We start from the raw sequence: 26,310 nt of genomic DNA, 5'->3' as shown, positions 1-26,310 counted from the left end.
TGTTGCAGTTCCCACCATTGCACTATGTTCCACAGGATTTAAAACAGAAATCTGAGGACAGGCTCATGTCCGTCAGTCACAGTGGTAAGCCAAAGGCATTGTCCTCTTTGTGACTAACGGTGCAATCCTATACACTGGGGTTTATTCCTTCATGGAATTCACTGGGGCTCACTCCCAGGTGAGTAGGTACAGAGTTGCTGCCTTGAGCTCTGGATTAGATAGCACATGGTTATCTTTCATTAGATCAAGAAAATTAAGAGCATTCCTCAAAACAAGTCATTGATGATTACAGTGAGAATTTTTATTCTGTGAAAAATGAAAGGTTCAGTACAAAACTTTAAAAAGCGAACTATTGAATTATGCTGTTTGAAGAAAGTAGTTGCAGAAAAACACACACACAAAAATAAATGAAATGAAACTGAGCAAAGCCTGATTGTGAGGCGATCACAGTATTGTATTGCAGATTTGCTATTGAGGACTATGCAAAGAGTTAAGTGGTGTGCAAAAGTAAAAACTTGCCTTTTCTCTCCTAAAAATACCAGCAGTGGCTATATCACGTGGCTGTGCAGAAGCAAGATTGATACCTGTGCTTAACTCAACAAAATGTCACAGACACTTTGCTTCTATTTGTAGTTCCTCTAACATACAGATGGGAACCCTCCATCCCATGAGTCAAGCTGGCCACCAGACCTCTGAGCTTTCTCTGAGCCGTGCCCACTTGTCTGAAGTCATATGATGTCAGGCACAGGACAGGTAAAGCCATGGCTGCAAAGGAACAATCAGGAGCTTTAGAATACATGATCAGATTCGCTCAGGTGCATCTGATGTCTGCCAGAATCAGTGACCCTTGCATTTGGTGCCATATTTAAACAGTACCATGCATGTGGAAGCCACACTTGCAAAAGAAAAGCCAGGATTGCATTCCAAGCAAGGCTCCCTGTAGTTCCCTTTGCAAGTGTGGCTTGCATTTGGCATTCTTTACATTTGCTGCCAAATGCAAGCCATGCTGCTTTCAGCCTGGCTCAGATCCACTTGATGCCATGTGACATCAGGTGAATGACAGATTATCAGCCCAGCCCTTGTGCCAAATGGGGAAGGGGGGGGGTTGGCCACAATGTGATCTGGCCCTCCAGCTAAAAATGGTTTCCCAACCCTGCTCTAAAAAGAATATATCCTCCTTGTATGTTGCCATTTGAAATAATAGTGAACCTATAGCACCTAACACAGCACGGCCTCCTTGCCTTCTGTCTTAATACAGTGCCTAGCATTCAGGAAGCTTGAATGCTTCTGCAAGCTCATCATTCTCCCACCTCCCTGCTCACTAGACAGCCTCCCTTCTCACCCCACTATTGCTTCCTCTTCATCCTGTGGCTGGGGAAACCTAATAAGGTGCCTGAGATGTGAACAGGTTGCAAAGGTATGTTTGCTACCTGCTTAGTTGGGAGAGTCAAGCATACTTAAGCGCCATTTCTGATTCCCACAGTCTCAGGGTGGCTGATTTCTCCCCTCCTCCCATGTTTGACAGGAATGATTGTGAGGCCTTCTGGGAACGTGGACAGCGCTGTGTGGCACAATCACTCAGATTCCATATGAGAGACAATCCTTTCACTTGTTGCGCAATAAGCGAAAGCAAGACTATGTGTCACGCATGAAAATGCTTTAGGAAGCTTAGGATCATGCAATGGTAAAAAGCTATCATCTTCCATCGGTCTGCTTGGTAGCTGCAATGCATTCCAGGATGAGGAGGGGTGGGAGTAGGGGAAGAGAAGCAACACAACTTGTATACAATCCTGTCCCACCAGGTGTCTCAGCAGAACAGTCTCCTTTTGCAAATCCATCGATAGGGAAGGGAACACACAGCGGAAGCCCATGTTCCGTTGGGATGCATGACTCCACATTCCTTTTCAGTGCCCATCTGTGGCTGTCCTATATCCCAAAAACTAGAAAAGAAAGAGAGGGAGAGGGATTGTGGAATAATTGTTATCAGCATAGAACCGCCAACACCACCACAAAGCTCCCAAAGGCTGGCTAAAATCTTGATATTAAAATCTAAATGACTGGCTACATCACAAGTCTAGAATCTGGTTATTTCATTGTACTGAACTCTGATGTCCCTTGTCATGTCTTAAAGGTTACCTCCACCCCTTGAAGCCTATGGAAATGTGCATCATGAAACAGTCCGTCTTTAACTTGTAAATACTTTAAAATGTACTCACGCTGTAGATATAAGCAAATCGCCTTCTTTCCACCTCCACTTTCCCTCCTTTTCGTTGTAAGCTGCACCCAGCCAGTATGTGTTTGCACTGTGGATGTTATCTCTCAAGAAACCCTGGGATTAGAAATAATCTAGATTACATTAGAACTGCAATCCTAAAAAAAGTACTAGAGCAGGAGTGGTGGAGCTTCTGACCATCATCCTGGTCCAGACCTCAAGGCATCCGAATCCAGCCTACAGAGGTCTCCTCAGGCCACCCCACCCCATCTCCTCACTAATGAGCAAGTAGAAGGCAAAATGCCACTGAAATCAGAGGGACACATTTCCAATGAAAGATGGTTAAGGAAAGGAAGGGCATATTTCTTGCCACTGATCTATAATATTGGAATACTTCTTTTGAATGGTACAGTGGTACCTCGAGTTCAGGTTTACAAACTCCACTAACCTGGAAGAGTTACCTCGAGTTGAGAACTTTGCCCCAGGATGAGAACGGAAATCGTGTGCCGGCGGCACTGCGGCAGCAAGAAGCCCCATTAGCAAAAGCACGCCTCTAGTTAAGAACAGTTTCAGGTTAAGAACGGACCTCCAAACAAAGTTTGTAACTAGAGGTACCACTGTAGAGTCAAACTATGCAGGGGAAGTGTTGTACCAAAATGCCCTCAAGGTGTGTTTGGAGGCAGTGAAAGCTAAGGAAACAATTTTTGGCAGTAAAATTTTGGAGGGAGAAAATAGAATCATTTTTGAAGGGAACTAGCTTACTAGGAAATCTGCTGTGGCTCTCCCCGCCCCCCCCCCAATGACCATATAAAATTGCATTGTATTAGAAAAAAATGTTTGCTAAAATGTGTATATTATGGAAGATTCCACCCAAAAATCTGTAGTTCTGATAAATTTTCATGGGGATTAAAAAAGAAATCACAAAGTGATGCGAAAATGTGCAGAATTAAACTTAAAGACTGGGGAAAATGAGAAACTGTCAAGAACAAAAATGGGCATGTCTGTCCATTCTGAATCATGATGATGTAGGAAGACTAACCTGTTCATCATCAGACCAAATGCTGACCAAATAAGCCCTATTATAAATGCACTGCCACAGAGCATCGGTCCAGTTTTTCGTCTCTTCTGAAATGTAATAGCAGTTCTTCTCTTTAGTCTTCCAGTCCTTGGGGCACGGATGAGAGTAATTTCTGCTGCTACAGATGAATTCTACAAAGCAAATGTAGTGCAACACTCTGTTAACACTGTAGCCTACTTGGGGACTTCAGAATATACAGCAGCAGCAGCCGGCAATTAAGCGTGTCGATGGGCTGCCATGTTCCGAAGTCATGGGCAGAAGAGTTGCACCTGGGCTGGGCCTTCAGGGCTGCGGTGACACCTTCTTCTCTCAGCTGGTGAAGGGATGCCTGCACCTGGGTGGAGCTCCCACTGGGAGCTCGCTGAGCTGAGAGGGGGAATGCCGTGACTGGCAGGGGACCTCCATGATGAGCAGCTGCAGCAGGGGCACAGCCAAGTCCACCCGTGGCCCCCCACATGATGCCCACAATTAGGTTAGGGGGCACCAACTTTGACTTGCCCCGGGAGCTGCCAACATATATTGTGCCACTGCCTCCCCCTATTCTGGATTAGGCAGAGGAAGCCCAACATGGATTGCCTGGTGGATTGCAACTGCTCAGATTGTAATGTGGGCAGAACTGGATTTCTCCTCCCCTTTTGCTACTACACGGTTCAATAGGAATTCTCCCTTCTCTCCTACCTTCCTAGTGATGGCACTGCCTGGGACTTCTATGTTTTTAGACCCCCAGGATGACCAAGCCAGAAGGAAAATAATCAAGATAAATAACGTTTCCAAGGATGTCTCACCTGTGACATCCTGCAGTTCACTGAAGTTGTTGCTTATGGTTCTTTCCATAATCTTTTGTGCCGCCTGCACATCATCCAGGTCCTTCTTCACTGAAAGACAAATCAAAATGTCCACCCCAAAAAGCAGTGTGTTAGGGCCATAGGCTGCCATTCCTGCTTTGCTATTGATCTAGTAGTGCATTAAGAGTTCAGACTGTCAGTGGTGATGCCACAAGTATCATCAGCTGCCGGTGAGTGGCAACTGCAGTCCAGCACCACTGGGGCCTGTGCTGGGGGCCATTACCCTGCCCTGCACAGCCATTGTGGGACATCTCAGCCTCCACCTTACATATTAAAGAACCGTACTACCTACCTCTCAGCAGCATCTCTGATTGGTTCAAGTGCAGAGCTTGTATCTCCTCTGATAGTCCAGAGTCTGAAGAAAGAAAAGTAGACTTTTTTTTGTTTTTCTACTTTTTGTTTTGCTGTCAAAATAAACCTTGCTTTGAACGATGTCCTCCTTGCATATAATCTGATGGCCCTCATCCATATGCTGAATATGCTTCAGCTGGGCCAAGGGATTTGTTCTTTAGACCTCTCCAGTGGCAGCAGCAGCAGATTCAGGCAAAGGCGGCAGATGCTAGGTCACTGGGATGCATTTATCACTGGCTCCTTCCAGTTCAGGGTGGCTTGGAAGGGAGAGTGCATTGGAGAGCAGTAACCTGATACCAGGATTTGAGAACTGTTCTGGTTACTTAACAGATGGCTGTATTTAAATGTGCATCATTTATTGCAATGTGTTTTTATTAGTATCACATTTCCTTAAGTGGGTTGCCTTTGAGAGCTATAAACCACTTTGGTATAGATATGATATGCAGAATATAAATGTTGCTAAATAAAGAAACATAGTATCAGATTTTATTCATTAAAAAACATAAGCATTTTTTCAAAAATCTGATTTTTTAAAAAGTGTTTTAGAAATAGCTTTCAAAGCTGAGCCCACTCACAAGTGGGAGCCAGGTGAGAGGAACAGTACCAGGAACAAAGCCAAAGGGAGAAAGGTTACAAATGACTGTTATCACTCATGCAATCCCAGGAACCAATTATAGACATGATGGAATCATAGAATTGTGGAGTTGGAAGGGAACCCCTGCAATGCAGGAATCTCTGTCCAAAGTGGGACTTGAACCCACAACCTCAAGATTAAGAATCTCATGCTCTACCGGCTGAGCTATCCCTCATGGATAGTTTTCCATACAGAGCAGTATGCCTGGATTCGTGGGTCCCCATTTCTAACCCCTGCAGTTTCTGACAATTCCAATTTTACATTTTCACCAGAGATGGGGAATCAATCTACAGTCCTCCAGATATCGTTGGACTCCACCATCCCTGACCATTGGTCATGCTGGCTGGGGCGGATGGGAGTTGGGATTCAACACACTCCGCATTCCTGATTTATACAGACTTCCTTTCATCCGAAGTGGATCACTTACACTTCACCAGGACCAAGACGAGTAGCGCTGACAACATCACAAAGCAGGTGGCTACCAAGACATAGAGGATAGAAACGTGGATTCTTCTGCTGTCTTTCCTTTGCGGAGACTCAGCATTGGCAGGAGCTGTAGCAGTGAAGATTAGTGGAAGCGTTTTATTTGCAACATTTAAAAAATAAATAAACAGAAGGAACAAATGGTGACCTCCTCTTTTCAAATGAATAACAAAGGGGGTCAAAGTCATGTAGCATATGTGAGTGTGCAGGTGTTTGTGCACAATCACAGCAAGGTTGCCAAATTCTATTCTGAGTTCCAGGGGGAGACAAGCTGTCTCTGTGCATAGGTTGGGCCACCTCAACTGAAAAGGAACCACATAAATTGGGAAACAACATAAATGAGTCTGGACAATGCTCCTTTATTTAAATTTGAATTTTATTTTTACCTGTTATGTAAGAAAAGGCTCAAAATATTAGATCTTTTCATGTTGAAAAAGTAATGCTGAAGGTGAGGGTAAATCAGTACTAAACCATCTAAAACATTTTGCTTTATGCTTGGTTAATGTTGCTGTTGAGGACAGTTGGACCAATCTAAAAGGAATGTACACACATTTTATACAACCAAGGCAAATGAATATTAGAGGAACTGTATTTGTCATTGTAAGCTCCAAGAGTCAAAAGATGCTATCTAGAAATACTACTATGTCTGGCCAATGTGATTAGCCTCCTGAACAACTTGACTGGCTATAACCTGGTATTGCATAGTAACCATAAGCCCTACAGCTGATTATGGTACACAGTGTCCTGATTTCTGCAACTTCACCCCCACCCCGCAATTCCATGCAGCAAATCCAATTCACTTGTTGGGAGAGGGTTGCCACCTACTGGGAGAGTTATAAGTCCCAATCCATTAGAAAACTGAAGTACGTAATAGTCTCAGAAAAATAAGGGGTATGAGAAAGAACATATAGACTGTAAAAGGGGATGGATGGGAATCAGAAGAAGAGGAAATAAGAGTTTGGTGGGAGGATGTGGGGAATTTTATAAGTCATATAGAAATAATTTAGAGGCCACAAAGGAGTAATTGCTCCCCAACAATCAAAACTAAGAAAGGTCTTGAAACTGGGTGAGAGGATCCTGAATCTTTTCCTTCCTATTATGATCATGGGGATCTAAGTGATCTTGCAAAGCAGAAAGTCTGTGCTGTGTGGGACTTAGGAAGCTGCCTTTTATCAAGTTACACCATCTATCTCATCCAGTACTGTCTACTCTGACTGGCAACAACTCTCCAGAGTCTCAACCAGGCAGTGGTTCTAACTGGACATATCAGGAAATGGTAACTGGAGATACCAGTGACTGAAACTGGGGGCCTTCCACGTACAAAATATGAGTTCTTCTACTGAGCTGAAGCCTCAACCCCATGACAGTGTAAAATTATACAATGCTATAAAGATTATTGCTCTTTATACCAGCGTAAATGAGACAGAATTATGGTCTGGTTTTGTGTGGGTTTGTCTGGTGACTCAGGGAGTTTCCTTCTTGCTCTCTGTGAACCTAATTGCAGATTTAATAGAGTTATGTAAACAATGAAACACCTGTGAGAATTTACACTGTATAAATATTGGAATGTTGGATATCCAAAGCAGCTGCTTATATGCTTATATTTTAACGTTAAGTAGCTAAATTAATGAGATCGGATTTATGCCGTAGATGAGCAAAGATGAGATACTACAATAATATCAAAATTCCCAATTCTGTGTCCACTGACGCTAAAGGAAAATGGAGGCGATGCCTTTGAATACCAGTTGCTGAGGACCATGAACAGGAGAGAGATGCTGCACTCGTTACCTGTTTGTGACCTTCCCAGAGCCACCTGCCTAGCCATTGTGGGAGTCAGGATGCTAAAGTAAAGAGATATTTAGTCTGATCCACTAGGACTCTTCTTATGTTTTTGTGAAACAGCTTATCCCAGTCACAAACTAAACATAAGCAGGCTTGTGAGGAAATGAATGTGGGGTTTTAAAAATATATTATTATTTGCATTTTATTGTTAATCTGTTGGCAGTCCCTTTTAGCCCCTTCCCTCCTTCCCATTTCTCTCTTACGTGTGTGTGTGTGTGTGTGTGTGTGTGTGTAGGGAGTAGAGGACCGAAAGGAAAAAGGAAAGGAAAGCCAAAGCAAAAATGTATTTATCTATGGATAAAAAGCATGTGTCACACATAACACTTCTGATTTGCAGGTGGAACACAATCAGGGTAGTCCAAGTTGCATCTACATCATCTGATAACCCAATCCCCACACTTCCATTTTCCCCCCAGATTCCAGCACCTCATATATTATTCAGGAGCTGCTTCCAGCCTCTTTCTCCTCTGTGGCCATGCTCAGCTCCTTGCTTGGCCTCCTCAGGAGGTCTTTGGACTTGGGGAGAGGCCCCCCCCCCAAGAAATTGGGGCCTCTGACCAGTGATGTGGTTTGCTGCTGCAGCAGCAGCTGGAAATACTGTTTAAACATTTTACTAAATGTAGACATTTCCAGCTACTGCAGCAGCAGTGTTCTCCTGCCCATCTATCCCAGAATACATCACTCTGAGGAAGGACTCCCTTGGCCCTTACTCAGTGAGGCAGGGAGGAGGTGGTAGCCAAGAGACCTCCAGTGATGCTCTCACAAAGCAAAAGTAGGGGGAGAGGAGGAATGGGGCTTGTGGTGCAATCTCTTGCATCGGTTCTGCTAATCCGTGGCCCTCCAGATGTTGTTGGATTCCAGTTCCCATTATCCCTGACCATTGACCATGTTGGCTGAGGCTCATGAGAGCTGGAGTCCATCAACACTGTGGGGGAGGCGGGCAAAGATTTGCCACCCCTGTCCCAGAGGAGTTCTACTGCCTGTTTATTATTGTGCTCCAAGAATTATGTTACTGCAACCTCCAACCATAAGATATAGACTACCTTCCTACACGGTGTGGAGCTAACTTTCCAATTTGAGGCACAACCAGGGTGTTGAGGATGGGTGTGTTAAATGTGAGCTATGATTTGAGATTAATATGGGGTCTATCATGCATTTGGTTACACAAAAGCTAACCAACACAGATGTAAGGGGGGAAAGCCTTGCTTTGACCCAGTTGTGTATACATAAAATCTTGGACCACAATTTAGCTGAGTCATCACACATTCTAGGGCTGTACTTATCTGTGGAAACACATGGTGCCTCCTTTGATTGGGAAGTCCCCTCTTTGTATATGATCTTGCTCAATAAAATTAAGGATTTAACTGACGTTTTCCCCATAAATGATAGTGGTATTCTGTAATTGTGCGACCTGTGCATGAATGGTGTCAAACCCAAGGGACCCTCAGTCTTTTGAGTATAACCATTAATTAAGAGATAATTATTCTCATCCATATAGATATTGGGACCTCCATGAGGGCTCTCTGATTCACATCTGTGAGTTACTTCTGGCAAGAGGATTGCTACTGCCCTAGATTTGGCGGAGCCCCCTGTGCCCAGTGCTCACTCCCACAAGTCTTTTCACAACCAATCCATCTCAGGAGCTTGGAGGTGGGTCTCCTAAAGAACAGCCATGTCAGCTCTTTCCCAAGGTACCTGCTGATACTTGCAAGTTTCCCCTAAGGCTAAGCCCAGCGGTAAGATAGGATGGCTACAGGTTGAGTGCACACATCATCTAGATGCCATTTGGAATACATACCACAATTTGAATTGCTTGTTGCTTCATCAGAAGGAAGGGCATTGATACTTGAATAGCTTGGGCTGTATCCAGGATCAACGACTATACAGTACAAATTCAGGAGTTTGGGATTAGAAACAGAGAGCACGCCACAGACGTACAAAGTCGGTAAAACTGCTAAAGGTAAAGGTAAAGGTACCCCTGCCCGTACGGGCCAGTCTTGACAGACTCTGGGGTTGTGCGCCCATCTCACTTAAGAGGCCAGGGGCCAGCGCTGTCCGGAGACACTTCCGGGTCACATGGCCAGTGTGACATCGCTGCTCTGGTGAGCCAGAGCTGCACACGGAAACGCCGTTTACCTTCCCGCTGGTAAGCGGTCCCTATTTATCTACTTGCACCCGGAGGTGCTTTCGAACTGCTGGGTTGGCAGGCGCTGGGACCGAGCAGCGGGAGCGCACCCCGCAGCAGGGATTCGAACCGCCGACCTTTCAATCAGCAAGTCCTAGGCGCTGAGGCTTTAACCCACAGCTAATGTGCATGAAAAATGCAGAATCGCTCCCTTTTTCCTCACTCCACCATGATGAAATCCACCAACTATTCAACAAGTTAGTAGAGGGACATAGCCATGCATTCCTCTCTTGTGAAATGTGTCAGTTTCAAGCTGAATAGTCAACAATTTTAAAATGAGTCTGTAAGAGCTTGCGGTTAATTTAACGCATTGACCACATTTTAATTTGGACCCTAAGAAGTTTCACTGAAGTTTCAAACTGTGTGAGCAGGTGGAGCTCCCTCTACATACCATGTTAGGCATAGCTCAGTTCTTGAAGGCAGCTCAGTGGGGGAGAGCTGGTGAAGTTAAAGGGTACTGCTGCACTGTAAGAAGAGGGCATCAGTTTAATGGGGCAGCCTTTGTCCCATTTGTCCAGGAGCTCATGTTTCACACTAGCTGCTTAACAAACAGCAGCTTATGTTGAGTGAAATAGGCCACATTTAGAATTTAGACTCCAGACACATTTAGAATTGACTATAGTCTATTCAAGTGTCTGGTTCCTCTCCTCCTCCCATTATAATTGTGTGTGAAAGAACAGAAATCTTTAATATAGAAGACTGAAATGAGGAGGAAAAGAATAGCTAAACTTAGAGACTCCACCTTCGGGGGGGGGGGGAAGCAGCATGATACAATGGTCGCACAATTAGACAAAGGCTCTGAATAACTGTTTTGATTTTGTTTGCTTAAAATCGTCCAGGATTTGTAAAAGGAAAGGCTGAGAGAAAGAACAGAAGTACTTCTTCAGACAATGCTGAATAAATGTATGAAATTCACTGCCACAAGAAGTAAGGATTTGTGGCTCATTTGTGTTCTGTTGGTGGTTACCATGGAACCTTTTTGGCAGGGATGGAGAACCTCCTATGTCCCTCCTGAAGAGCTTGGTCTCCAACACTCATCAGTACTAAGCCAGTGTGCCTGTGGACAGGGATGATGGCAGATGAAGTCTATTAGGGCTGCCATGCGTCCAGGTTTCCCCAGACACATCTGAGAATCGCTCAGAAAAATGGCGCCTGGGTGGATTTTTGCTGAATCAGCAAAATGTCCAGGAAAGCCTGGACAATTCAGGAAAAGTCCCAAAATGAAAATAAAAAAGGGAGGAAGGGGGAGCTCAACAACTTTGTCCAGATTTTCACTATTGGGAATATGGCAACCCTAGAGTCTACCAACTTCTGGCTCTCTGTCCTTGCTCTATGACTCATTTGCTGAGACAGGATCTCTCCAGCCTTTCTAATTACATAGTTCATAAATATCAGAAGCTGAAATGAATGTCTCACTAATAACCATACATGCTAAAGAAGACTAGAAGACTGAGGTATTTTCCGCACCTTTCTTAGCAGCCATGCCTCTTCTGTCTGCCAAAGGTGTTGTCTGACTTGCAGGAGTCATTGCAGTCACAACACCCCCATCATCATAATCGTCGTCATCATCAAAACTGTTGGGTGAATCTAAAAACAGAAGAACGGTTAACTCTGAAAATGGAAACAAGCCACTCAGACTCGGGGGGTTTTGTGTGCATTATTTACGGACTATTTGAGTCAAATTAGCAAATCCATTGGGTGGGTCTGAAAAGCTGAGTTTTGAATTTATCAAGGCTTGCCCTTGAATACAATAGTACAATTCCAGCATTCTGCTTTCTTGCTATGCACAGTCTGACTAGGACAGTGGCTCTCAAATGTTTTTCTCTGGGCCACACTTTTGGAGAGAACATTTGCTCATGCCACACCAATCTTTTTATTGATTAGAAATACATTGGAAACCAAAAAGTAAACAACTCCCAGCAGTGCTTGATTTACATAACAGAATTTGCTCTCATTTTGAACAGATATCTATCCATATTTTGAAAAATAAAATACTATACTATATTACACAGAAATGTTTACATGTTGCTTTGATTGACCTTGAATCTCTTGCCATTTCTTTGAGAACCACTGGACCAGGACCAGCTCATGGCTCTTTGCTGCCTCAAGTGACTCCCACAGAGGATGAATGAGTTTTGTCCCAGGAACCCTTGCAGCGTCAAATTCAGATGCATGCTATCAGAGGCTTCACCGTGACAGCACTTTCACATGGCGTGGTGCTTCACTGGTGCCTCAAACAAATGGCTGCCTTGCTTGTACAATTGGGCCTTTCCACAGCAATGTTTTTTCTTTAGCAAAGACATTCCACACCCCTTTATGTGGCTTAGGTCAGAAGGAAAAAGCATATATTTCAGTCAATAACCAGTAGAGAAAATCCTGCTTGTTGGCTTCCTATGGGCACCTGATCAGTCAGCATGTCTTTGGTCTGATTCAGCAGGCCTCTTACTGGATCCCCTTCTGCTAACTAGCACACTTCCCAAGTGATTAGATAAATACAAACATTACACTCCAATACATAAGAAACTGAAGTGGAAAACAGGGTGGGTGAATATGTCAGTTTGGGTTTATCTCAGTTTCTAATTTTCCCAATCTTAAATTCAATTCACCACATTTCCACATCAGCCTATGTGTGTGGATTTCAGCCTATGTGTGTGGATTTATTTTTTTTTTTTAAAAAAGTCCTCATGAAAATTCATCTGAGTTTTAGTGCACATTTCTCCAAGTATACACATTTATGTATGGAATTTCCCCTGATATACACACTTTTGCCTGCAATTTCCCCTGCTGTCATGCATTTTTCATATGTTATTTTCACTTCTATACAGAGCAGCTGAGAAAACCCAGCCAGATGGGTGGGGTATGTATAAATAAATTATTATTATTATTATTATTATTATTATTATTATTATTATTATTATTATTATTATTATTATTGTTATTATTATTAATTTTTAAAGGTTTTTGCCTGGTTAGCTGCATCCAAAATGAGAAGTGTGAATGCTGAGGGACAGCTGTGTTTTTCAGTTCACATACTGTTTCTTGAAGTGCAAATTATAGGTGGAATTCAACGCAGCGCTAAGGTGAACATTCTATCAAGGTGAGGACTTCTGGTTGCACAACAGAACATTCTCTCCCTCTCCTCCCCCTTTGTGCCCCTTAAATCAGTTAAGGAGTTCCCACAAACCTCTGAGGCAGATTTGGGGAGGGCATGGGGTGCATGCAGGGGGCGGGGGGGGGGGAATCCCGTTGCCCAAGCAGAAATCCTCATGGTGATGGGACTTGTTAGCAGAACACTGTCCTGGTTCACATTAAAAGCAAACCAAACCAAACTTCGCCCTTACCCTGAAGTACAACCTGCACTAATTTCTAAAATAAAGTATCAGAGCAGAGTTAGAATATACAGAAGCAAAAGGGGTTATATCTTATTGCCATACATGGAGAAATGCAATATAGAAAAGGAATTGTCTGCTTAAAGTACAAAGCACTGGATCACTGCAATTTTTCTTTCGGGCACCAGGAATCCAGGTTTGTGGGGGGATTTTTTTTGCAAAGCAAATTACATATAACGAAATGCAGGACCAAAGCAGCAATAAAGCACAAGATAAGCAGATTATATTGGAAGTTCATATGGCAGAAAGTCAGTCATATTGTGGTCACTTACAAAGTGCACCGTCAATTCTTTTCTTCAGCCTAAGGGACACAGTGCCCAAGGCTCGCTTCATTGCTTCAGGTTACGGGCATTTGATCAGCAAAGTGTTTCTCTGACAAAGCAAACTACAACTAGCTTAGGAAGGTGTTGGCTGCTGACATCAGCACCAGCAACTAACCAGAAGTAAAAAGATCATTAACTTGGGATTAGAATGTTTATAGAAACGAAGTCCAGTTCTGAAGAAACACAATAAGGTTATTTTAAGACTACCCCTGAGTGGAGTCTAATTGCTGAGTTCACCTAAAATGAAAACATTTGTATTAAATAACTTCAGTGGTAGTCACATGCAACAAATTGTTCAGGCCCTGAAGGTGGGTCAACTTTTTTCTTTCTTTCTTTTCTTTATTTAATGGAATTTACATAGCACTTGATTGAAAAGCAAACAAACATTTGCAAACTCAAAGCAGCTAACTTGCAAAAAGGATAACACAATGGAATAATAAGTAACGACAAAAGTTTAAAACAACTATTTAAAACATTCAAACATTATTTAAAAGCAACACTAAACTCAAAGCAGATTAAAACATTTGTCAGCATCCTACATATTTGGGCAGGTTTGCTTTAAATAACAACAACACGCTTTTAGCAGGCACCAAAGAGCGTACAGTGAAGGCATCTGCCTGACGTCAATAGACAAGTAAGTTCCGAAGTGTGGATGTTGCACACATAAAGATCAAATTCGGACAAATGCAGGATGCATATGGTGTGGCACCTCTAAAACGGCCAGTTCCACAAATCTAAGTGGTCAAGTGAGCATTTATAAAGTGATCATGCAGATAAACTGGCCCCAAGCTTTATATGCTAATAGTAATACAGTTTGAACTTGTCCCAGCAGGTTTCTGAGCAGGGGTGTTATATAGTGACAAGGTCTCACTCCTGTCAGCAGTTGTACTGCAGCACTCAGCACTAACACAGCTTCAGAATCAAGAGCAAGGAAAGCTCCACACAGAGTGTACTACTGCAGTAATCCAATATTGAAGCAATCAATGCACCAACTACCATGGCCAGACTTTCCTGGTCCAGGAACAGCTGTAGCTGTTGTACCAATTGCAGCTGGTAAAAGGCACCTCTAGCCACTGAGGCTACCTGGGGCTCCAGTGACAAAGCTGGATCCAGAAGCATCCCCAAACTGCAAAAATGCAAAACAAGGGGGAAAGCAACCCTGTCCAGGGTAGGCTATTAACCAACCCTCCAAATGTCCCTATTTTCTAGGGACATCCCTGATTTAGAGAAGCCGTCCTGGTTTCTGATTTGATCCCGGAATGCCCCACTTTTCCTTAGGACGCCCCTATTTCACTGGAGAAATGTTGGAGGTTGTGGAGTTATCCAACCCCCGAGCTGTCTGAAGGAAATCCTGTATAGGGAAGTTTTTAAATGTGTAATGTTTTATTATGTTTTTATATACAGTATATTGGAAGCTGCCCAGAGTAACTGGGGCAACCCAGTAAGATGTGTGGGGTATAAATATTAAAATTATCATTATGGAATGGGATGTCCCTATTTTCATCGGAGAAATGTTGGAGGGTATGCTCACCCACAGTGCTTCCATCTTTCCAGGATTCAAGCTCAATTTTATTTTCCTCATCAATCTCACCACTGCATCGAGACACAGGTCCAAGGACTGTGCGGCCTCTCTCTACTGGAGAAATTATGGAGAAACAGAGCAGAGTGTCATCAGAATACTGATGCCACCTTGCCCCAAAACTCCTAATGATCGCTCTCAATAGCTTCATATAGATATTAAATAGCACTGGAGATAGGATAGTGCCCTGTTGCACCCCATGACATTGCCTCCAGGGGGCCGAAAAGCACACTCCCAATGGTACTCTACAGGCTGCCTCCCATTGCAACACAAATATCATTCCCGGAGCCTGTTCAGAAGGATATCATGGTCAATAGATGAAGAGGCAGGAGCAAGGTTGTCCTACTCACTGCAACAGGGCAACCAAGGCCATCTCAGTCCTGTGGTCAGGACTGAACCCAGGCTAGAATGTATCCAAATAATCTGCAGAATCTAAGACTGCTCACAGCTGCCTCACAACTAGCCTCTACATCAGGCATGACCAAACTTGGCCCTCCAGCTGTTTTGGGACTACAGTTCCCATCATCCCTGACCACTGGTCCTGTTAGCTAGGGGTGAATGGAGTTGTAGTCCCAAAACAGCTGGTGGGCCAAGTCTGGCCTTGCTTGCTCTACATCACCTTCTCCCAAAAGGGGGTATTTGCAACTGGTTGATAGTTGATCCCATCTAAGTGGTCCAAACTTGTTTCTTTAGTGCAGCTGCACCCCTTCCTCTTTCAAGGCAGCAGGGACCATCCCCTCAAGCAATAAAGCATTAACCCCACTTTGGACCCAACCAGTCAGAACCCCTCTGACAAATTTCATAAGCCAGGAGGTGCAGAGGTCAAGAAGACCAGTGCCTAGGGGCACGGCCACCAGCACTGTGTCCACATCAGCTGGTTGTGTCAGCTGAAACTGATCTCACACACATATCCTCGATTCTGTCATTGGGTACTTCCAAGAGGAGCTGCAACAAGCACAGAAGCAAGATCACTCCTAAGTCAAGCGACTTTATCATCAAAAGGTGTGATCAGTTGGATCTTTGAATTCTCCAGAGCACTCTGCTAGAATGGAAGCCAGTAAAGTCTGGACCATCCAAAATAACTCTGCCACTAGTGGGCATAATGCAAGCAGCAAAATGAGCCATCTTTGCAGCACACACTGCCACATGGTAGGCACATTTACGTGCGCTAACCAGTGTTCAGTTGTCTTCAGAGTGAGACTTGTGCCACTTGCTCTCTGCCCTTCCAAACATGTATAAGCTAAAAGGGTACCAGACTGATCCATTAGTCTGGGGGCTCACGATGAAAGCCTCCATATTGGAAGACTTGCACTCTTTAACTGAAAGGCTGCATGGGGCAGTGATCACAGGGTCAGGCCAAAGGTGGCGAGGCCCAGGTTCAAATCTACACCTAGCCAGCCCTGTGCAGAGCTTGTCTGAGGCCTGGGATACGAGTCCCTGGTCAGCTGGGAGGTACGGGCATTCTTGGCATGACAGCATAAGACCAGCAGGGCCCAGGCAGGGCCCCCCTGCCAGCATAGCCCCCTGAGGCCGAGGGCAAGCGTCCCCAACCCTCTGCACGGGCCTGCACTCAGAGATGAAGCTCAGTGGGTGGCCTGGAACCAGACATTGCCTCTCCATCTAACTTTATAGGACTGTAATGAAATAGCATCTGGTGGGTCTGCGTTGCTGTGATGGCCTGGGATTCAGACTCGGAGGCTGAACCAGAGGAATCCCAGCCTGCACAGGAGTCTCCGCCTCCAGAACCAGCTGAGCCGGGGCTGGGGCTTGAGCCTGAAGGGTCCTCACCTGTGCTGGATCCTCAGGTGCAGGCACCAGCTGAGTCTGCTCTGGCTCCTGAGATAATGGAGGACCCATTGCCTGCAGGTGCTCCACTTTCAGCCCCATCAGGGGAAGAGGAGGTTGCCTCTGGGTCCGGTAACCCTCCAGCCTCTCCTGAACTGCAGAGGCTCAGGGCAGAGAGGCGGAGGGAACTAAGTTCCCGCAGGAGGAGTGCTCGCCTCCAGGCCAGGAGAGGCGAGTCACCTGTGGACCTGGGCCGCCCTATGCCTCGGGACAGATAAAAGCCAGCCAGCCCCAGTCCCAGGTTGCGGGAGCAATGTTGTTGCTAGCCTGTTCCTGCCTGCACCCTGTCCTGATCTTCTGCCAGAGTTCCTGACCTCACCTGACTCCCTGCCTTGTACCCTGCTTCAGCTTTGACGGACAGCCTCCATACCGCACCCTCGACCTTGGACTGGACTCGGACCTCGCTGCACGGGTAACCCTCGGGACCAGCACAGTTGCTGGCCTGGCTTCCCAACACTGCATGTGGCTGCCGTTTACTGAGAGGGCAGAGGGGCAAGGTAGCAGGGAGCTCAGGATGCTGTAGGTGCAGTGGCAGATGCAATCCAATGCTCCCCATACTGTACTGGCACCAAGATGAGCTCCCCACTGCCTTGCCCCTTCCCTCCCCTTCTTGGCAACATGCAGTGACACAGTGTATTGGGGAAGCATGCCAGCAATGTAGATCCACCTGTGCCACTCTGCCAGCTGCTACTGTGGTTATGGGGACAAAACTGGGGTGCAGAGTAATGGCATACATCAACTGGAACTCCTTGGAGGAATGCGATAAAATAAATAAAATTGATACACAAAATACTAAAGAATAGTTAACATATATAATGCATATTTCCACATCACTGGCAAAGAAGCCATGGAAGAGCAAAGAACTCTCATAGATCTGTAAGGCACTGCTAGGAAGAAGCCTGTGTCTCATCTTCTTGGCATACTGAGAACACCGTCACGAGCCTGTCAAGTGCAGAAGCACGACTGAGGCTAAAGAACAGAAGAAAGGAAACATACTGACTCACCTGGTTTGGGAGGCAGGGGAGGTTTTGCTGGCTTAGCAAGTGTGTAAATCCCTGTAGGGGGAAAAGGGGGGGGAATAGAAGGCGTTCAGGGAACTGATATTTCTTGAAGATGACATCTCCATTGCCTAGGACCCACGTACCTACGGGACCGCCTCTCCTGGTATGCCACGCGGAGGACCTTAAGGTCCACAAATGACAACACTTTGGAGGTCCCAAGTTGCAAGGTGGTTAGATTGGTCTCAACTAGGGCCAGGGCCTTTTCAGTACTCGCCCCGACTTGGTGGAACGCTCTGTCACAAGAGACTAGGGCCCTGCAGGACTTGACATCTTTCCGCTGTTCCGCATGGCCGTTGGTTTGGACTCAGTCTAACCCTTATGTTTTCCCTCCCCTTATGGCTTTGATCCATGGGCTACTTTTAAAATGAGGCTGCATTTTAAATTGCATTTTAACCTGTATTTTAAATTGCCCCCCTATTATGTTTTTATTGTAATTTTACTGGTGTTAGCCGCCTTGAGCCCAGCTGAGAGTGGGGTATAAATAATTTTTTTTATTATTATTATTAAAGGAATGACACTGGAATCTGAAGGACAGCAAGACAACTACTGAACTTGGATCAGCCAAAGGAAGTACCCCCGCAGAAAATGCCTGGAGTAAAGAAAACACATCTTATAGGTATCTTAAAGACTAACAATTTTATTATTACATAAGCTTTCCTGGATTACAAAAAATATACTCCAAACATGTTCAGTTTCACAACCCTCGGCAAAACACAAACATTTCAACAACCTTAATAAACAAAACCAAAATATTCTGAGCATGTGAAGTTTTAAATTTGAAACTCATTTCCCATTGTTTTTGCTCTCTTCCTAACTTTTGCTCCCTTCCTAACTGTCACTCTTTATAAAATAACATTAAACATTATGGGGTGTCTGTATTTAAGATCTGGTGTTTTTTTTTAAGTTGTTTTTTCATTGATACGGAACACACATACACAAACCTTTGACTCCTTTTTGACAAGAAAGCCAAGGCTGTAGTCCCTTACCCTCTGATATGGCAATTAACCCTATTAAACATGAAGAGACTTACTTCTGAGTTGACGGGTAGACCATTGTATAGTAAGTTAACTGTACAGTGAATTCTTAATGACCGGGCAACTTATTGTGCAGTTGATTTGGAGAAAATAACTTGTAGAGAGCACATTATAACAGAGAAAATCATCAAAGGAAAGAGGCATTGCCTTAAAACAATGCTTTTTTTCTTTAAAAATGTTTAGGAGTACTCTCATTTTGACTGAAGAAAATCACCATTTTATAGCTTAAATCGAGGAAAATAAATACAGTAAATGGACAAAAGTGCAAAGATTCACAAAAAGTTCAGGGGTATCCCCCCAGAAAAAAGCACAGCCTTAAAATACTGAAAGGAGACTCAGAAGGGTGATGCACATTTTGCTTTATAACTTTCCTTCTACTAGGTGTAGAAGCTTACGGTACTTTTTCCCCAAAGAAAGCTCAGAGCACGGGCTATGGTACAACTGCACTATTTCTATGGTTGCCATATGTCCTCTTTTTCCAGGACATGTCCTCTTTTTCTTGGGTAGAGTTGTCATAGTGATCCATAGTGAAAAGTCGGCAAATGTGTCCTCTTTTTTTGCTCTTCAAACCCCTCTATTTGCACCATTATAAATCTAGCCATGACCTCATCCACTGCTGGATTTCCAAAAAGGCAGAGTAGGCACTGGCCTGTGGGACTTTTAGGGGCCCTGTGAGAACAGATCGAAATAATATTGATTTGATCTTGAAATAAAATTACAATCAAGCTTTCTTAGTTCATTGGTAACCCACTAGAGTGGGGGCCCCAAAATTTTGACAGCCTAGGGGCCTTCACAGGGTTTAATCCAGCACTGGCCTTATCCCTTCTGGGTACAACCACACTTAACTGTTGTGGCCGACCTAGAGCTCCCCTATCCTCATTGCTGTCTCACTCTGCTCCACTGCCACTATCCACCCCCACAAGCAACCCCTGGATAATATATACACAGGGCTGTATGTATGTGAACACTCAACAGCGAGATCAGAAGGAAAGGAAATGCAGAAAAGTAGAGACTGTAATAATTGCATTAACATAATAATCACCACCTGTACTTTTCTGCATTTCATTTCCTTCTAATCTCACTGTTTAAAATCCCCCTTGCAACCATGGTGCATCTATATACAGCATATGCCTGCAATTCGGGATAATATTTCATGTATCTGAGGAGATGGGACAGAAGTCAACAAAAGCTTATACCCTGACTCAACATGACTTACAAAAATCAGTTCTAAAATGCCATCGGGCTCACAATTGAAAAAGATATGACACATAAGGAAAAAGGAATGGGAGGGAAGAGGGACGTGCAAGCTCAAACATAAGTTCTTACAGTTTATTTGTTAGCCTTTAGGATGACACAAAACTCCATGCTGTAATCCTTTCTAGTAGGTAAACTTTCCCAAAGAAACAGGGAGCAAGCACTGCAACTTCCTGAAATTCAAAGCAGAAAACAAAGGCCCACTCACCCTGCGATGTTGTCATGCCAGAACCTGTGGGGGGAAGTCTTGGGACCCGCTCAGCAGTGCGAGGAGCAGGAGGCCCCCCAAATACAGGAGAGCGATCCATTCATGCCCTTGCCCTGAGACTCGCTGCAGTAGCAGTGCCTGGTGCAGAGGCAAGAGAGCTCAGAACTTTTGAGTCAAAAGGAAGTGAAACTGAAGGGCCTCTAAGGTGCTCCTATTCGGGCAAGGCACAGCAATGAACACCTCAAGTCTCATTTTATCTGGAAGATATTGCAGAAAGCACCTCTTTGGACTTAGACACAGGAAACATGCAAGGGAGGTGTGAAGTGACTTGGGGTGGGGGAGAATTCAAAGCAGAAATTTCTTAATAATTACTCTCAGACATAGGTAGGCAAACTAAGGCCCGGGGGCCAGATCCGGCCCAATCGCTTTCTAAATCTGGCCCGCGGACAGTCCGGGAATCAGCGTGTTTTTACATGAGTAGAATGTGTCCTTTTATTTAAAATGCATCTCTAGGTTATTTGTGGGGCATATCCTTCCCTATCTTGATTTAAAACAAAAAACAAACTTCCTTTAAGTATGATAATTGGACACGATGGTTTGTGTTGCTATTGTATGGGTCATGGAGTTGTGGTGGGCACTGATTTATGGAGGGTGCAGTACTTTCCTCTTGTAAGAATAGAGAAAAAACTAGTAAAATCCTGAGATGTTCTTAGTTGCCACTCAAAAACAGTAGTGCAGGGACCAGAGTCTGAAAGACCAGAGGAGAGCAGATGGAAGCTTGATCATGCCAATGTTGGGAAGTAGCAGAGCAAGGTATAGAAATCTGTTTTAATATTAATTAACCAACTGTAGGATTAGCTGTGAGTTTTCCATGTTAATTTTACAACATGCAAAAGTATTTTTTTTCCTTCAAAGAAACCCTAATTATTCCATCATTACGTGTTCCTGGGTAAGCTTCTTAGTTTTGTAATGATATAAATAGTATTTCCTTCTGCATTTTCTATGCATATCTCGTCTTATAGAGCTTTGATGTAGCTTGCATTTGATTGCTTCTTTCTAAGTCTTCTATTCTTCCAGCTGTGAAAGCTGCTCAGTTCAGTTCCTAATTTTTTTGTTGCTTTATGTGTGCTTTTATTTCTATTGCACCATATTGTTTTGTCCCACCCTACCCCCTTTCCTGAGCCGTGCAAAGTTCAGGCAAGGTAGCCACTTACACATCACCCCAAAAGAGGAAGTGCATCAACACCCAATAAAGAGAATGAAATAAAGAGAAGAGATTTGCATAAAATGTACATGTGCCGATTCATACACGTAGGTGCACATTTAGAAAGAATTGCTATAATTTAAACAGAAACACAATAATCTAGGCATTGTGAGAAAGACTATGGGACCAAGTGGCCTGTGTGCTCAGTCTGCTGTCCAGTGAGCAACTGCAAGGGCCCTCCTTGCTCTACCTGCTTCAAGGTATTTATCTTTAAACTGGACTTGGACCAGACGGCCCTCCAAATATAGGACTGTCCTCTGTGAAGAAGGGCACAGGTGACTGTAAGTTTAGGACACCTTCACAAAGGTTTCTTGTGATTGAGGCAGTTCTGGAGAATAGTGGTGCCATAATCCACACACATCCAGGGTTGGGTCCAAGGTGTTCCTTTTGTGTCCCCTGAAGACACAACCCGTCAGTGCCACCTCTCTATGTCCTCAGTTATCCAGCACAACTTTCCAAAGGGCTACAGAGGCAAGGGGGGAAACTTGCTTCCCCTCTCTTCCTTCAGCAGGCACACCCTGTGAGCAGAGTTCTGTTTACGGGAATGCTTGATTCAAGCCGTAAAAGTTAAAGAGAAATAGGAGGAGGCAACAAGTCCAGGCTGTGCTCATCCGAAGGCAGACTTAAGGAAGGCTCCAGAGTCCAATAAACTCAGAGCATGCTATTCAAAGCACAAACAAGTCTTTCGCTGGGCCATGTCTGCAGAGCATTTGGCTGACCAACCAAAAAGATTGCTTAAGGCTGCAGTTCTAGACACATTTACGTGGGTGCATGCCCCACGGGCCTCTCTAGGGATTATCTCTGATATGAATAGGCTTATGCTGTAGCCCCACCTGTCAATCAAATCGGCTCGCTCTCATGGCCCCTGTGAAGGTGCTCTGGCTGGAATCCAATGCAGGGCAACAATTCCATCAGCACAAAACATTATCCGCTCTGTCCTCACTCTTCCAATTCTATTCTAGGAGTTCCCCCAACCCTCTGGAGCATCGTGGGGAGGGAGGAGGGGGGAAAGTCCCACTGCACAAGCTAAATACTTGTGCTGGTGATAGGACGGTTTAGTACCCTCTGTCAGCCCCAGTCAGTTTTCAGGCGTGGTTTAGTTTCATTTTTCTTCTCCATCTGCAGACATTTCCCCTCTCCCTCTGCAGGTGAGGGTTGACTCCAAATCCTGCTTGCAAATGGACTTCGACTGAGTGTGTGCTGTCAGGCAAAGACTGTGCCTTGCCAAGCTTCTGACAGCATGCCTTCAAGAGAGCTTGCTGAAAACCACCTTTGTAAGTGTCAAGAACCAGTTGGTTGTAGCTCACTTTGGCCGATACTTGACCTCAGGTGTAAGGAAGGTGGGCGTGGGTTAGCAAAAACACCCCAGTAGGGATGCCTACCAGCCTAAATAGGCCCACAGTCTAGAGGTTTCCCATTCCTGCTGCAGGTAAAAGCACAAACCCATCAGAATTACCAGCCAAATTAAGATATGCAAAATTCCTGAGCAACTTGCAATATGGTGCTCAGGAGCTCTTTTCAGACATTACAGAATAGCAAAATGAATGGGCATTGGGGTGGGGACAGCAGCATAGCGGCAGGCTCCTTCCCCAACTGACAGACCTGCCCTGGCCTTTTATGGGGGTAGACCTTGAACTTGGATTTCAGTTTCTGCCAAACTCATTAATGAACAAGTCAGTGTGGTACATAGCCAAGGCAAAGGCGAAAAGGCTCAACAGATGGACACCATGCCTATGCACAAGCTAAGAGGTTGATCCACTGAGCAACGTGCCACTTGCTATTTGAGAAGTGGGGTGGCCACAGTTTTAACATGGAAAAGAGTCTTGCGATTAGGTTAAGCAAATGGGCAGTCCATTGTGTGGGTTGGGCCTGAGCAGTCTAATCACGCCAGTGCTGGCATCTCCTAGGATGTGGAGGTGGAGTCAGTGCCAGCATGGACTCTGATTTGTTGTCCAGCAGCTCCTTCCTGGGTGGCAAGTTGTTGACAGCTGGAGGTGCTGGGGGTGGATTGGTCAGAGGGTGCTGGCTAGGGGTATATCTGCTGACCCACTTGGCTCCTCTCCTGGATCCGCCTCCTTGGTTCCTAGCCCACTAGCCTTTACCTCTGTTTCTGATTGGGTGACAAACACCCAATCCCCCAGGGCCCCACCTCTAGGTCCTCAAATCCCAACTCTCCAGGCTCCTCTCCTCTCTCCTCCTGATCCAATCAGCCTCTCTGAGACTCCTCTATAGGGAGGAGAACAAGGGCTGAAAAAAATCTATCCAATGAAATTGTCTGTCTCACGAAAGGCTTGTGTGTTTGTTTTTAAAGTCCCACAAGCATTTGCCACATTTTCCTTAACGGACTAAAAGGGCTATTCTTCTGGAATTTATTCCTTTTAGGGTGAGTAGACCAGATGCCACACATGCAGGAACAAACCCACCACACAGAGACTTCCTCATCTGTGCTTTTGCCCCTCCTTCCCCAACCCCACAGACCGTTACGACCTTACCTGGCTTTGCCATGGTTCCTTTGGAATTTGACAGTTTGGAAGTTGGCAACCAGTTTCCATATTGCCTCTCCTCAGCCATGCTTTGTGGCTTTAAGGGAGGAAGAATGTGGTCAACCCGTCAAATTCCACTCACTAAGCATCCCACTACTAGGTTCTTTGCCTTCTACCTCTAGTTTCACTTCTCCCTTTTAGAGGAGGTGCCCTGAGTACCACTATGCAAATAGTCACTGAATTACTCAGAAGACCATGGCTTTGTACATGAAAGTCCAGCAGCAGGTACAAGAAACATGAAGGGAATGATTGTAGTCACAGTACACAAAGGTCACTGGAGCTGAATCTTGTTCGGCCTACTGTAGATCTCTAGTGATGACCCAGGATGTAGTTTATCTATGACACTGTATACGCTATGCCTTTAAAACACATTCAAAGAAGATTTCCCAACTCAAATAATTCTGGGCACTCCAGTTCCTTAAGGGTTGCTGGGAACAGTAACTCTGTGGGGGTCAACTACAGTGCCCAGTATTCTTTGAGGGAGAAAGGTGCTTTGAATGTTCTTCAAAGGTATTGCCTAAATGGAGGTTGTTGTGAGGATAAAATAGGGGGTAGCGGAGAGAACCTTGGGTGCATGGGTGTAGCGGGGGGGGGGTCAGCTGCCACCCCCCAGATCAAATAAAACAATAGAAATACTTAACTTACTGACCAATCAAGTCGGCCCTGCCCCCCCCCCAACAAAAATCCTGGCTACGCCCATGCTTGAGTGCCTTTGAGGAAAGATAGGATATTAAAATGAAGCCCCAGTCCCAAAACCCTGCCAGAAAACTCACATTGGTTTCTAACTGGAAGTGTGCAGCTGTTCCAGAGTAAAGGCAATAAATGCTACCCCATTACGGTTTCCCTTCTGTCTTCTGCTCAACATGGTAGTTTGATTTGATTATTGCCTTCTTCATATGTTGTTAGGTTTGTATCTTATACAGATTCTGGTTTTGAAAAAATGATTTTTCTGATCTGTTGGAAGCCACCTGAAATGCTTCCCAAAAAGTAGTCTCTACTCTTCTTCCATGTAAGTCAGGCAAATCTATCTCTACTCTCTGATTTGTACTGGGCAAGGGAAAAGAGCTCTACCATGGCACCAGAAGTTGCTTGTGGACAAATATATGAGATGCTTCCATGCTTCACCACACACTACCACCTAGTTTTCAACATCTCCCTCCATAACTCTGTGGGATTGGAACATGGGATTTAATCCAACAGTCACTGTATGAGCAGAATGCCTCCTAATTATACAATGGGAACTTCCCCTTCCCTTCCCCTCCCCACCCCAAATCTGCTTGTGGAGGGCGAGAGCAGGGTGTACAGGGGTAGGAGAGGGAGGAGTAGCAATGACTTTGTTAGATGCAATCTGTTATGTACTGAGTTGAATAGAATCCAAAATGCAGCAGTCTGATTGGTCCTAGAACAATAGGATTCAGAATGCAGCAGTCTGATTGGTCCTGGAACAATGCAGCAGTATGATTGGTCTGCAGGAGCCACCCAATCCAGCTCCAGATGGAAGTGAATCCACAACCTGATTGGCCTACAGGAGAATTCCGGAATTATCCAATCACGTGCAGCCCATTGTGTAAATAATGTATATAAAGCAGATATTTTGGGGAACTTTCATTCCTCACTACTATGAGCTGAATAAAGAACATGAAATCCACACTTGACTCCAAGTACATTTCACAATCCATGCTCTTCTTTGTCACCAGAGAGCTCAAAAAAATGCCTGTGCCTCAGTATCTTGGGTGGGATCAACTTCCTAGTCCTGCTAGTGGAAGCCTATGCAAGGATATCTCCTCGCTCTACATCCCCCCAAAAAGGCTGTGGAGCAGGAAACTCAGAACAGCCCACAGGGGAGGAGAGAGGAGACTGTTCCATCTGGCAGGCTGAGAAGCTTACACTGGCGGAACAATTGCCATAGTGCTGCATTGAATTCCCTTGTTACAACCATGGCCTTGCAGATGCTTTTGATTTCACCTTGCACTTGATGCTTCAAGGCATTGGTCTGATCCATGCTACCCTGGATAAATTTCAATGGTTCACAGACCTTATATTTGATTGATTACAAAGTGATTGATTGTTTACCATAATTTCTATACTGCTTAATATATTTTTTAAAATCTCTAAGTGGTGAACAAAATCTGATATTGGCTTGAGACCCTTCTTGCATGAATAAGGCTCATATGGATTGG

The 26,310-nt window shown here is 44.7% G+C and overlaps 1 protein-coding gene across 7 annotated transcripts; it reads right to left on the bottom strand.

Moving 5' to 3' along the window:
- Positions 1–272: 272 nt before the first annotated feature.
- Positions 273–24,342, bottom strand: LOC309364131 (asialoglycoprotein receptor 1-like). Of its 7 annotated transcripts, none has more exons than XM_081900887.1 (11): positions 24,080–24,342; positions 17,771–17,821; positions 14,874–14,978; positions 11,098–11,217; positions 9,244–9,324; positions 5,548–5,673; positions 4,428–4,490; positions 4,076–4,165; positions 3,252–3,421; positions 2,217–2,329; positions 273–1,940 (listed from the first exon to the last, which is right to left on the bottom strand). In XM_081900887.1, the coding sequence occupies exons 1-11, from the start codon at positions 24,156–24,158 to the stop codon at positions 1,808–1,810; spliced, it is 1,131 nt and encodes a 376-aa protein (XP_081757013.1). In that variant the 5' UTR covers positions 24,159–24,342; the 3' UTR covers positions 273–1,807. The 7 variants fall into 7 exon arrangements, with proteins under 7 accessions (XP_081757013.1, XP_081757012.1, XP_081757016.1 ...); XM_081900886.1 differs by lacking the exon at positions 24,080–24,342 and adding an exon at positions 20,324–20,723; XM_081900890.1 differs by lacking the exon at positions 14,874–14,978 and having other exon boundaries at positions 24,080–24,339.
- Positions 24,343–26,310: the final 1,968 nt, after the last annotated feature.

This window comes from Podarcis melisellensis (assembly GCF_964234715.1).
Source record: "Podarcis melisellensis genome assembly, chromosome: 2".
NCBI classification, from domain to species: Eukaryota; Metazoa; Chordata; class Lepidosauria; order Squamata; family Lacertidae; genus Podarcis; species Podarcis melisellensis.
The sequence above is the reverse complement of the archived record's forward strand: the minus strand, read 5'-3'. Positions and strand labels throughout refer to the sequence as shown.

Coding starts and splice junctions, on each gene's coding strand:
- LOC309364131 (XM_081900886.1), bottom strand. CDS start 20,423: ATGGATCGCTCTCCTGTATTTGGGGGGCCTCCTGCTCCTCGCACTGCT. Junction 14,979..17,770: donor TCCCCTGCCTCCCAAACCAG/GTGAGTCAGTAT, acceptor TAATTTCTCCAG/TAGAGAGAGGCCGCACAGTC. Junction 3,422..4,075: donor TGAACTGCAGGATGTCACAG/GTGAGACATCCT, acceptor TTTGCTTTGTAG/AATTCATCTGTAGCAGCAGA.